We start from the raw sequence: 13242 nt of genomic DNA, 5'->3' as shown, positions 1-13242 counted from the left end.
GGTAGGGGCACGGGGGAGTGTGGGTTGACGCAGGGAGGGTGGGGTGAGGGCGTTTGTTTTGACATCGCCCACCTGGTGCGTTACAATGCCTACGCTCCCTCTGACCTCAGGGGCCAGTTTGGAATCAGGAGGACTGGGCCAGCGCCGGCTCAAAGTTGCAGGACGGGGCGGGGTGGGGGGGTGGGGGGACGCCGGCTGTGCAGTTTGGATGTTGAGGGAGACCCCACTCGTAGGGGCTCCATAATCTGAACGTTTCCAAACTGGAGCGAAGGCGACGGGAGACTAGGTGAGCCAGTAGAGATCTGATTGGAACGGGGTGGGAATCTGCAAGGCCCAGTAGACCCTCGTTTGAGAAAATGCTAGAAAGTTCCCTAGTTTGTTTAAGTCTGAGGTATGGGGCATTGGCCTATCAGGGAAGGGGGATCACTTGAGGAAAGCCTAGGTGGTTGGGATTGTTCAGAGGTGATGGAATTAGGCTCAGGGTTGGGGGTACATCCTAGGAATTTGGGGAGGGGAGGGGGCAGACCCTAAAGCCTTTCTTGATCTGCTCAAGTTGGCTCCAGAAAACAGGGGTTTTACTCAGGAGAGGAGGATAGAGAAACTGCTGTGTAGAGAGCCCCACCTCCTCTGAGGTAACTTGTGAGGGCTGATTGAGTTCCTTGTAGCTCTTTTCATAGTGGCCAGACTTTATTCCCCATGAAACCCAACAGAGGGTGAAGCAGCCCAGGAAGGCAGCTTCTTGAGGAGACCAGAATGTACAATAATCTTAGTTCTGCAAAAGGCAGATACTATCTCACAATAAAATATATCACTGGCATAGGAAAAGGACAGTTTAATCAAGTCCTGTGAAAAACTGAAAACAATATACACCCTTTTCCCTTCTTTGAGTAGCTGAAAATACTTTTGTCTGCCCTGTCAAAAATCACTCTGCCTTGAAAGTAGGGTCTCCATATATGTGTATACCCATGTTTGTGGAGAGATGAATAGGTAAGCAAAGTGTGGTATATACGTATAATGAATATTAATCAGCCTTAGAAAGAGAGGAAATTCTGACACATGCTACAACATGGATGAGTCTTGAGGACATCATGCTAAGTGAAATAAGCCAAGTCACAAAAGGACAAATACTATATAATTTAACTTATATGAGAGACCAAGTATAGTCAAATTCATAGAGATAGAAAAAAGAATGGTGGTTTCCAGAGAGTTGGGGGAGGGGGAATTGGGAAGTTGTTTAATGACGGCCGAATTTCAGTTTTGCAAGATGAATAGAGTTCTGGAAAATGGTTGGACACCACTGTGATTGAACTCACTCCCAAACTGTACACTTAAAAATGGTTAAGATGGTACATTTTGTGTGTATTTAGCCAAAATAAAAGTAATGGGGCCAGGCTCAGTGGCTCACGCCTGTAATCCTAGCACTCTGGGAGGCCCAGGCAGTAGGATCGCTCGAGGTCAGGAGTTCGAGACCAGCTCTGAGCAAGACAAAGACCCCATCGGTACTAAAACATAGAAAGAAATGATTTGGACAGCTAAAAATATATATAGAAAAAATTAGCCAGGCATGGGGGCACATGCCTGTAGTCCCAGCTACTCGGGAGGCTGAGGCAGGAGGATCGCTTGAACCCAGGAGTTTAAGGTTGCTGTGAGCTAGGCTGATGCCACGGCACTCTAGCCTGGGCAACAGAGCGAGACTCTGTTTCAAAAATAAATAAATTAATTAATTTAATTAAATAAATATAATGGGCAGGTATCTTCCCTTTGAAAAAATAATAAATAACAAATAAAAAGCAATCTGCCAAAATAGTATCTCATTCTTTCTCCATAGGCCTCGGAAAACCATGGCTACTGCCAAGGGAATGGCCATAGGCATCGACTTGGGCACCACCTACTCGTGTGTGGGGGTGTTCCAGCACGGCAAGGTGGAGATCATCGCCAACGACCAGGGCAACCGCACCACCCCCAGCTACGTGGCCTTTACAGACACAGAAAGGCTCATTGGAGATGCCGCCAAGAACCAGGTAGCCATGAATCCCCAGAACACTGTCTTTGATGCCAAACGTCTGATTGGCAGGAAATTTAATGATCCTGTAGTCCAATCAGATATGAAACTCTGGCCTTTTCAAGTGATCAATGAAGGAGGCAAACCCAAGGTGCTGGTGTCCTACAAAGGGGAGAATAAAGCTTTCTACCCTGAGGAAATCTCTTCAATGGTACTGACTAAGATGAAGGAGACTGCTGAGGCTTTTTTGGGCCACCCTGTCACGAATGCTGTGATCACAGTGCCAGCCTATTTCAATGACTCTCAACGGCAGGCTACAAAGGATGCAGGTGTGATTGCGGGACTCAATGTGCTAAGAATCATCAATGAACCCACAGCTGCTGCCATTGCCTACGGTTTAGATAAAGGAGGTCAGGGAGAGCGACATGTCCTGATCTTTGATCTCGGTGGAGGTACATTTGATGTGTCCATCCTGACCATAGATGATGGGATTTTTGAGGTAAAGGCCACAGCTGGTGACACCCACCTGGGTGGGGAGGACTTTGACAATAGGCTTGTGAGCCACTTTGTGGAGGAGTTCAAGAGGAAGCACAAGAAGGACATCAGCCAGAACAAGCGAGCCGTGCGGCGGCTGCGCACCGCCTGCGAGAGGGCCAAGAGGACCCTGTCGTCCAGCACCCAGGCCAACCTAGAAATTGATTCACTTTATGAAGGCGTTGATTTCTACACATCCATCACCAGAGCCCGGTTTGAAGAGTTGTGTGCAGACCTGTTTAGAGGCACCCTGGAGCCTGTGGAAAAAGCTCTTCAGGATGCCAAGATGGATAAAGCAAAAATCCATGAGATTGTTTTAGTAGGGGGCTCCACCCGCATCCCCAAGGTGCAGAGGCTGCTTCAAGACTACTTTAATGGACGTGATCTCAACAAGAGCATCAACCCTGATGAGGCAGTAGCCTATGGGGCTGCGGTACAGGCAGCCATTTTGATGGGTGACAAGTCTGAGAAGGTACAAGACCTGCTTTTGTTGGATGTGGCTCCCTTGTCCCTAGGGTTAGAGACAGCTGGGGGTGTGATGACTGTCCTGATCAAACGCAACTCCACCATCCCCACCAAGCAGACGCAGATCTTCACAACATACTCAGATAACCAGCCTGGGGTATTGATCCAGGTGTATGAAGGTGAGAGAGCCATGACCCGGGACAACAACCTTCTGGGGCGCTTTGACCTGACTGGAATCCCTCCTGCACCAAGGGGAGTTCCTCAGATCGAGGTGATCTTTGACATTGATGCCAATGGTATTCTCAATGTCACAGCCATGGACAAGAGCACCGGCAAGGCCAACAAGATAACCATCACCAATGACAAGGGCCGTCTGACCAAGGAGGAGATTGAGCGCATGGTTCTGGATGCTGAGAAATATAAAGCTGAGGATGAGGTCCAGAGGGAGAAAATCGCTGCAAAAAATGCCTTAGAATCCTATGCTTTTAACATGAAGAGTGCTGTGAGTGACGAAGGTCTGAAGGGCAAGATTAGTGAATCCGATAAAAAGAAAATACTGGATAAATGCAACGAGGTCCTTTCGTGGCTGGAGGCCAATCAACTGGCTGAGAAAGACGAGTTTGATCATAAAAGGAAGGAATTGGAGCAGGTGTGTAACCCCATCATCACAAAACTCTACCAAGGAGGATGCACTGGGCCTACCTGTGGAACAGGGTATACGCCTGGAAGGCCTGCTACGGGCCCCACCATTGAAGAAGTAGATTAATCTTTTCAGGAATTGGAGTGTTCTAGGGTGCCTCTAAGTGAATTTTCCCCTCGTCTTCAAATATCATTACAATTCTGGAATTGACTAGGCCTGAACCTAAGTTACTACCCTTTGGGATTCTGATGGAGGAGCCTCATACACCACCTCAGTGTCCTGTTTTTCACTCTGGAGTGGACTCTTAGGATAACGACACCCCTCTTGGAACCATTTGATGAATGTGAATGTCTGTTATTTATTTCTGGCCACCCTAACTTTCTTCTTCCTGTGTGGATGGTTATTTGTCACTCAGTAAATTTGTCCCTAATGGAAATTACTTCTGGTTTCTTTAGGCTGTGAGTGTACCTTGAAAAATATGGAAAACGAGAGTTCATGGAAAGAGCATGATTCTGATTGTGAGCTCATTGTGAATGATTAAACTGGTAAGGGGAAACTGAATTCTCACAAGCTCATTGTTTCAAACAGGAAAGTAATTTTTGATCTTCAGGCACTTTTGCCCGGATGGAGTAGTTGTTAACTATAGTTACTGCTTATAATCAGTTATAGGCTGATTTAGGTGTTTAGGTTTGGGAGCGGGGAGAGAAACCCTGCTTGATGTCCTTATAGGTGGAGTCCAGGAGAGTCAGTATCTGTGCACTCACAGAGTCCATTATTACATCCATTGCATGCTGAAAATATTTGTACAACAAACTCCTGACAAATGGGTACTTTTATGCAAGATGAAAAATAAGGATCTATAATCTTATTCCAGTAAAAGAATTTTCACCTATTGTATCGTAGTAACATATATTTAAAAAAACCTCGGGGGACATGAGTATAGAATTATGTGTAACTGTGAATTTGTGTCCCTGTGTGTTTGAAGGAGCAAAATTTGGAAGTGAAATATTATAATGGGTTATTTGTATCGTGAGCCACAGTCTGTTTAGTTTTACTCAGTCCTTTACAGAATAGTCCTAGGCAAAAGTGTGTAAGAAACGTGGAGACTGAGGTTGAGTCCCTGGGAGAATTGTATTTATTCAGTATGTTTGATAAAATCAAGATTTGTGCTCAAGCTCCCCCGATCTTGGTGACTCTTCAACGTTTTTTAATGTTTTCACTTATCCAAGTGTAACATACATAGAAAAGTGTGCAAATCATAATTTTTCACAAACTCCCCAACAGTTCTCAATAGGAAGTGTGCAGGGTGTCAGCAAATCACGCTGTGAAAAGGCACTGTTTTGTAAAAGAACAAAAACCTTTCCGAAGAAACGCGAATCCACCCTGGCCCCCACACCCGCTCCTAGGGCCGCACCTGCGCAGTGGGGGCCGACCGCCCTCGGAGGAAGTCAGAAGGCAGGAAGCCCCGCCCTTTTCCCCGGCTTCCGGGTCCCCACGGCTCTACCCCGCCCGCTCTCGCGGAGCTACGGTCTTGCTGCAGCGCTCTAGTCTTCAGCGCTTGGAGCTTTCCGCGGCCCTTTCCGCTGCGCCTGCGCGGCCGTCATCCCGCCCCACGCGCGGGTTCCCGCCCCGGTTCCCTCCCGGTGTGCGGCCCGCGGCGCCCAGCCCTCACCTTCCCGGTCCGGCCCGCAGCCCGCGGCGCCAGCGCCATGGTGGGTACCGTGACGTCACAAGGGGGCGCCTTCGCAGAGCGCGGGCTGTTCGGACGGTTGGAGATGGGTGGGAGTCCGGAATTTGTCCCTCTGGGCTGGAGTTAGGCCCGGCGTTTTTCCTTCCATCTTTAGTCCTGCTCCTCAAGTTCTTTGAGAAGATACCTGGAGGCAGTTGGGGTTTTTATCCGTTATGAGGGAAAAAACTCTACACCTCCGAGAGAATCGGTGGAGACAGCAGGAGATGGAAAAGCTAGACCTCCAGGAGCATTTCCCTGCCGGAGACCAGGCTTCGGGAGGGTGCGGGTGGGACGTTTCTGCAAGTCATTGAGAAGAGTGCTGAGGGACCCCAGGGGAGGTCGATTGAAAAGAGCAGGCCGGGGCCGCCGAGGGGTGCAGGGCAGAGTCTCTCTCGGGCTTTAAGTGAGGACTTCAGTGAAGTATGTGAAGTTATTTGGGCACCAGCCTTTCACACCTGTCAACCTAGTATTCTTTGCTGTGAAGTTTTGAGAACTGCCAGAGATGCAGTGGTAATCCCAGTACCCAGTGTTTGATAGGGGACACTCCTCCCTACCATGTTCGTTCCTATATGATGTCTTTCCCCCTCTCGCCCAATAGCTCTTCTATTCATTTTTCAAGTCCCTTGTGGGCAAGGATGTGGTCGTGGAACTCAAGAATGACCTGAGGTAGGTACCTATTCCAACAAGTTTGTAGCGGGTAAATGTGCCCAGAGTCCTGGAACCTCTCTAATTTTACAAGTATTTGAGGGCTGCACAAGATGGGAGGGATACAGAAGACACGAATGATTTGTGCCTTAAGTTTACACATTAGCTGGGGAGTTGTATCATGTATTGGGAACAATATAAGCAATATATAGTTTAAAGAGTAAGTACTAGAGAGTGGTCAGAAGAGGCATCAATAAATTTTTTCGAAAACCGTAGTTTTTCTGATTAAATTATATACTCCTTTAATGTAGCTTCTAGAAATTTCAGAATCAGTTACACAAAAATACATGTTGAAAGATGTTTGTAGCTTTATTTGTAACAGCCAAAAATTGAAAACACCTTAAATATCCATCTATTATTAACCCATTGAAAGGTAGTGGATTAAATTGTGATACTTCTATATTATATAGCTACCACATAGTAATGAGATGTACTGCTGTGGAAGGCATTTGCAGAATAGTATACGTGGCATAATCTCCCTTGTGTTAAAATGTAAAGGATAAACAGAAGACTAATGCAGTCCCTTCTGTATGTTCTGCTTTTACATCCCCTACCCCTACTATCATTGGCTGCTAAACATCTTTCAGGACTTGGGTTAAATGCTGTATCCTTGGAGAGACTTCTGATCCTTCTAGCCAAGTAGATCCCTCTATCATAGAGTCAATTTTCTTCCTAGTGGGTGCTTCTCAAATTGTGATTTCATAGAATGATATTTTCTGTTTATGGTCTCTTCTTTGTACAGGGCCAGGACCATGTCTAAGCTCTCCACTGTGTACCTAATGCCTAGCATAGGCCAGGTATATGGTAGGTGCTTAAAGAAAGGAAAATAGCTAACATTTGAAGACCTATTGACTCAGCACTATTCCGAATACACTTACTAATGTAATTCTCACAACACCCCAAAATGACATATAGTATTGCTGCTGTTTTACACATAAGGAAACTAACGCTTAGATAGGCTAAGAAACTTGTTCAAGTCTACAAAACTGGTAGATGACACAGCCAGAACTGAAATCCAATTCTGTCTGGCTCTTTTTTTTTTTTTTTTTTTTTAAATTAAAAAACAAGATCATGTTCTCTCTCTCTCTCTCTTTTTTTTTTCTTTTTGAAACGAGTCTTGCTCTGTTGCAGGGGCTAGAGTGCTGCAGGGGCTAGAGTGCTGTGTTGTCAGCCTGGCTCACAGGCAACCTCAAACTCCTGGGCTCAAGTGATCCTCCTGTCTCAGCCTCCTGAGTAGTTGGGATTATAGGCACATGCCACCACACCCAGCTAATTTTTTCTATTATTAGTTGCCCAGCTAATTTTTTTTTTCTATTTTTAGTAGAAGTAGGGTCTCTCTCTTGCTTAGGCTGGTCTTGAACTCCTGAGCTCAAGCAATCCTCCTGCCTTGCTCTCCCAGAGTGCTAGGATTACAGGTGTGAGCCACTGCGCCCAGCCAAAGATCATATTCTCTGTGCATTTGTGGAACTTTTCACTTAACAGTATGTTGTTCTTTTTTCTTTAAATGCCATCTCTGCTCAGAACTTAACAGTATATTGTGTGTTGTGGATATTTTCCATGTCAGTAAAGCAGTTGATCTTAGCATTCTTTTTTTTTTTTTGAGACAGGGTCTTACTCTATTACCCAGGCTGGAGTGCATGGCACAAGCAGAGCTCACTGTGGCCTGGAACTCCTAGGCTAAAGCAATCCTCCTGCTTCGGCCTCCTCAGTAGCTGGGATTAAAGACGCATACCACCATGACTAGCTAAATTTAAAATTCTCCTCTCCAGATAGTGCTCAAAAAAATAAAAAAAGAATAAAAAAAGAAAAAATATAACAAAAAAGTTTTTTTTCATACAGGTGGGGTATCAATACATTGCTCAGACTGGTCTTGAACTCCTGGCTTCAAGCAATCCTCCCACCTTGGCCTCCTAAAGTGCTAGGATTACAGGCATAAGCCAGCATCCCCAGCCTGATCTTTAACATTCTTAACGTCTGAATGGCATTTTTATTGGATAGCTGGAAGTAATTTAACCAGATCCTTGCTGTTGGTCACTTAGGCTTTTTCCAGTTCTTTGCTTTTTTACAAAAGATGCTGCCCCTGGCTGAGGTGCAGTGGCTCAGGCCTGTAATCCTAGCACTCTGGGAAGCTGAGGCAGGAGAATCACTAGAGGTCAGGAGTTCCAGACCAGCCTGAGCAAGAGCAAGACCCCAAGACCCTGTCTCTACTAAAAATAGAAAAAATTAGCTGGTGTGGTGGCGCATGCCTATAGCCCCAGCTACTCAGGAGGCTGAGGCAGGAGGATTGCTTGAGCCGGGGAGTTTGAGGTTGCTGTGAGCTGTGATGACACCAGGGTGCTCTAGTCTGGGCAACAGAGTGAGCCTCTGTCTCAGAAAAAAACAAAATAAGAAAACAAAAGATGCTGCCCTATACATCCTCATGCACATATCTTTATACACATCTGTTTGTTTCTTTAGAAAAAATCCTTTAAAATGTGCATTTAAAATATACCTACTACCTGATTGTCCTTTAAAAAGATTGGATCAAAGTATTCTCTTCCTCAAAATGTCTTCCACATTTCTAAGTAAGATAATTTCTTGGTGGAGGACACATTGACATGGCAGGGAATGGTGAGAGGGACTTTGATGGCCTTTGCCTTTTAGAGCAGAGGTTTCCGTTTATGGCACTGGCAGTGCAGGAGGTATTTATTGATGGCATATAGGTTGGAGCCCTAGAACAAGACAAGTGTAGAAATCAAAACAAGCCTTAGGCAATTTGGTAAGATGACTTGTCTTTGATTTTCCCCATTTGTCCTGGCTAGACCTTTCACATGGCAAGCATACCTGTTGTGTTGTAGCCCCAACCCCTAACGTAACTTATGTATTGAGAGAAAAGCTCCTTCTTTCATGCTTGTTGTCAAACCACTTTCATGCCACATATCTCCTCCTTAAGGAAATGAATGAAATGATACCAGTTTATGCAATTCATAAATATTATTTCACTGCTGCAGATGGTGGTGTGCTGTCAAAAGTATTTCAGCATCTAGGTCTATGGTGAGAACACCACTGAGGCAGTAGGTCTCAGGTACTGGATTTCAAAGACTTTTAGAATTTTACAAAAATTAGGGTCCAACAGAGAACTGCTAACTTTGTTTTTGGCAAGGTAAGAACATTTTTAAAACTGCCATTTATTATAATCATTTTATTTAAAAACTTTTTTTTTTTTTAGAGACAGGTCTTGATTGTCTTGTCACTCAAGCTGAAGTGCACTGGTACAATCATAGCTCACTGCAGCCTGGAACTCCAGGGCTCAAGTGATCCTCCTGCCTCAGCCTCCCGAGTACCTAAGACTACAGATGTGAGCCACCACACCTGGCTAATTTTTAAATTTTTTATAGAGACAGGGTTGCCCAGCTTGTTTCAAACTCCTGGCCTCCACAAGTGCTGGGATTACAGGAGTGAGCCATCACACCTGCCCTTTTTCTTTTTTTTAAATACCAAAAAAACAGGAAGGGCAATTGAAAAGCAATTATTCTTAGGGAAAAACTATTGGCAACCGTTAGCACACCACATACATACACTATATTGTGGTTTTTTGTTGTGGACTCATGAAACATTTGAGTGCACATAAATGATTCTTAGAATCTGGTGATGACATGTAGGACAGTTATGATCAAAGTGGCCAGATGAAAGGCTGGCCTGGATTTTTTTCTTTTTTTGTCTTTTTCTGAGACAGACATGCTTTGTTGTCCAGGCTAGAGTAACATGGCATCAGCCTAGCTCACAGGAACCTCAAACTCCTAGGCTGAAGTGATCCTCCTGCCTCAGCCCCCTGAGTAGCTGGGACTACAGGTATGTGCCACAATGCCCAGCTAATTTTTTCTGTTTTTAGTAGAGACAGCATCTCGCGCTTGCAGGTGCTGGTCTTGACCTCCTTAGCTTAAGTAATCCTCCCCCCTCGGCCTCCCGGAGTGCTAGGATTACATGCGTGAGCCTCCCTGCCTGGCCTGACCTGGATTGAGGTGCAAAGTAATAAGACCTTGCTTTGGCTGGGTGTGGTGGCTCACACCTGTAATCCTAGCACTCCGGGAGGCTGAGGGGGGAGGATCGCTTGAGGTCGGGAGTTCAAGACCAGCCTGAGCAAGAGTGAGACCCCCGTCTCTACTAAAAATAGAAAAAATTAGCCAGCCAACTGAAAATAGAATCAAAAAATTAGCCGGGCATGGTGGCGAACGACTGTAGTCTCAGCTACTTGGGAGGCTGAGGCAGGAGGATTACTTGAGCCCAGGAGTTTGAGGTTGCTGTGACCTAGGCCGACGCCACAGCACTCTAGCCCAGGACACAGAGTGAGATTCTGTCTAAAAACAAATAAACAAGCCCGGGCGCGGTGGCTCACGCCTGTAATCCTAGCACTCTGGGAGGCTGAGGCGGGTGGATCGCTCGAGGTCAGGAGTTCGAGACCAGCAAGAGCAAGATCCCGTCTCTACTAAAAATAGAAAGAAATTATCTGGCCAACTAAAATATATATAGAAAAAAAATTAGCTGGGCATGGTGGCACATGCCTATAGTCCCAGCTACTCGGGAGGCTGAGGCAGGAGGATTGCTTATGCCCAGGAGTTTGAGGTTGCTGTGAGCTAGGCTGACGCTACGGCACTCACTGTAGCCCGGGCAACAAAGCGAGACTCTGTCTCAAAAACAAACAAACAAACAAAAAAAAGACTTTGGTTTGCAGAGGTCAGACTAAAAAGGGAATTACAGAAATGTTTAAAAAAAGTCAGCAGAAGTGGAGATTCACGGACGTGGAAGGTAAAGAAGTACAACTCATGGGATTTGAGGTTGTAAGAAGGAGTATTGAAGCCATTGACAGAATTAAGTTGGGAGAGAGGTAGCATGGCTTGGAGCACTGGCGTTTTGGAAGCAGTCTTCAACATTTCAGGGGTTTTGAGGATTGGGGAAGAAAGGACATCAGTTGTGCCTGCATCATGAAGAGCAATGCTAGCTACCTTTATCTACGTATGGGACTCTGATTCCCAAGCAACAAAGGTTTGAAGATAATTGATGGGCCTGGGTGCAGTGGCCAATGTCTGTAATCCTAGCACTTTAAGAGGCCAAGGTGGGAGGATTGAGTGAGGCCAGAAGTTCAAGGCCAGCCTGGGTAACATAGTGAGACTCTGTCTCTTTAAAAAAAAAAAAAAAAAGTTTAGAACAATGTCTCTGAACCCCTGGATGGTAAGATTACAAATACTATATAGAGTACAGGTGTAGCTCACAACAGTTGTTTAATGGTAGCTATCAAGAATGGGTTGGTTTGGGGAGAGAGGTGGGGTCTAAAGTAACAAACCACTCATCAGCTCTGTCTTTCCTACTCCAAGCTTAGGAATGCCGCTTTTGATTCCACCTTCTCTGGCTTCTCAAGTCCTTGACTTCACCCAGCCATGTTCTCATCATAGCTCTGAAGTCACCTCTATGTTGATTTCGGTGTAAACTAATTTGGCTCTTCCCTTCCTCTGCCCTTGACAGCATCTGTGGAACCCTCCATTCTGTGGATCAGGTGAGCTATTAGCAAGGGCCCGGAATCGGTTCTTAGAGGAGAGGAGAGACCTTAAGGATTAGGTATTTGCATTGTGTCTCCAGGGTTGTGATGGTGTTCATTTTCCTCTCGTAGTATCTCAACATAAAACTAACTGACATCAGTGTCACAGATCCTGAGAAATATCCTCACATGGTGAGTTGGGAACTGTGGGGAAGAGGAAACACCTCTAAAGCATTTGGCCCCAGTGGCTAGAGGACATTTTAAAGGGTGTTTTCATATTTGTCTATCTTTGTCTAGTTATCAGTGAAGAACTGTTTCATCCGGGGCTCAGTGGTCCGCTATGTGCAGTTGCCGGCAGATGAGGTGGACACGCAGTTGCTACAGGATGCAGCAAGGAAGGAAGCCCTGCAACAGAAACAGTGACGGCTCCTCCTCTTCCTCTTCTTCCATTGTTGACCCATAACCTCAAGTCCCAGCCCAGGACCCCTTTCCCCCAGCACTTGAGGTGTTGTTTTTTTTTTTTCTTTTAAATAGTGATTTTTTTTTAAAGGGATGAGAGGAGTAATAGTGGGAAACAGCTATCCTCTGTTGAGAAGGGGAGGATAAATAGGCTGGGAAACTACAAAGCCTTCCCAGTCCCCAGCATCTGCCATTCTCTGTCCTTCCCTGGAGATGCTGGGAGAGTTTCCAGGTTATTTCCAGGGCAGCATGTGATTCATTCTGGGGATGGAAGGAATCTGTCCCGCATCGGGAATAAAATTTATGATGCAAATTTGAGTTCTGGTTCCGTAGTTTGTGTTTTGGGAAGGGGACTGGAGGGTGGAAAAGGATGTTGAATTCATCCCAGCCCTGTTACTTCCCATTCCCCTAGCCAAGAACCCAACCCAACTTCCCAGCATTATCTGCCACCACTCTCCTTGGTATAAAGCATATAATACAATTGGACTACACCATGTTTCCTGAACATGCCCCTACCTACATGTTCTCCCTCTGGCCTTTTGCTTATACTGTACTTACAAATGGAGTGCTTCCTGCCCTTCCATCTCTGTGTCCTATCAATGTGACAGTGTCAAGAGACACCAAAATGCATTTGATGCTGGTGGGTTTCATCGTCAATCCAGCCAAATCAATACACTTTTTATGAATATCTATAGAAGATAAATAAAAACAAGTGATGCAATTTGTATTGTGAAGAGAAGATATGTGGGGATGAGTACATTTCATTCACTCCTTCAGCAAATTTGAGTTCCTGAACAAAGAATTCTCAGCCTTAGGGACCTTAAAGACCATCTAGCGTGGGCCTCTTCTCATATATGAAGAAATGAGGTTCAGGGAGGAAGCTGGACGCCCAGGGCCGTAGCAAATGGACCTCTCCTTCGGTCCCTGTCACGCAGCTCCCGCCTCAGCGGGCTCGGGCTACCAGCCCGGGACCGCTCCCGCCCCGGCCCGACCCTCCCGGCCTGTTCCCCGGCGACCCGCTGGGCGCCGCCCCCGCGGCCCGGCCCGAGGACCCGTGCGAGGTGCCCTCGGCGGCGCCTGACGGAAGCGCGTTCTGGGCGGCGTCCTCCGGTCCTGCGCCCGCGGCCCGCGCTGTTCTCCGTGAGCGCGGCGGGAGCGAGCGGCGCGGCCGCGGGGCCGGTGTCGGGCTGGGCAGC

At 46.4% G+C, this 13242-nt stretch overlaps 2 protein-coding genes across 3 annotated transcripts; both read left to right on the top strand.

Moving 5' to 3' along the window:
- Positions 1-198: 198 nt before the first annotated feature.
- Positions 199-4080, top strand: LOC123631751 (heat shock 70 kDa protein 1-like). Of its 2 annotated transcripts, none has more exons than XM_045541721.1 (2): positions 199-286; positions 1829-4080. In XM_045541721.1, the coding sequence occupies exon 2, from the start codon at positions 1842-1844 to the stop codon at positions 3765-3767; it is 1926 nt and encodes a 641-aa protein (XP_045397677.1). In that variant the 5' UTR covers positions 199-286; positions 1829-1841; the 3' UTR covers positions 3768-4080. The 2 variants fall into 2 exon arrangements, with proteins under 2 accessions (XP_045397677.1, XP_045397676.1); XM_045541720.1 differs by lacking the exon at positions 199-286 and adding an exon at positions 970-987.
- A 1038-nt stretch (positions 4081-5118) lies between these two features.
- Positions 5119-12364, top strand: LSM2 (LSM2 homolog, U6 small nuclear RNA and mRNA degradation associated). The gene is made up of 5 exons (XM_045541719.1): positions 5119-5353; positions 5969-6036; positions 11575-11605; positions 11720-11779; positions 11885-12364. Exons 1-5 carry the CDS (start codon positions 5351-5353, stop codon positions 12008-12010), a joined length of 288 nt encoding a protein of 95 aa, XP_045397675.1. The 5' UTR covers positions 5119-5350; the 3' UTR covers positions 12011-12364.
- The last annotated feature ends 878 nt before the right edge of the window (positions 12365-13242 follow it).

This window comes from Lemur catta, chromosome 2 (assembly GCF_020740605.2).
Source record: "Lemur catta isolate mLemCat1 chromosome 2, mLemCat1.pri, whole genome shotgun sequence".
NCBI lineage: Eukaryota > Metazoa > Chordata > Mammalia > Primates > Lemuridae > Lemur > Lemur catta.
The sequence above is the reverse complement of the archived record's forward strand: the minus strand, read 5'-3'. Positions and strand labels throughout refer to the sequence as shown.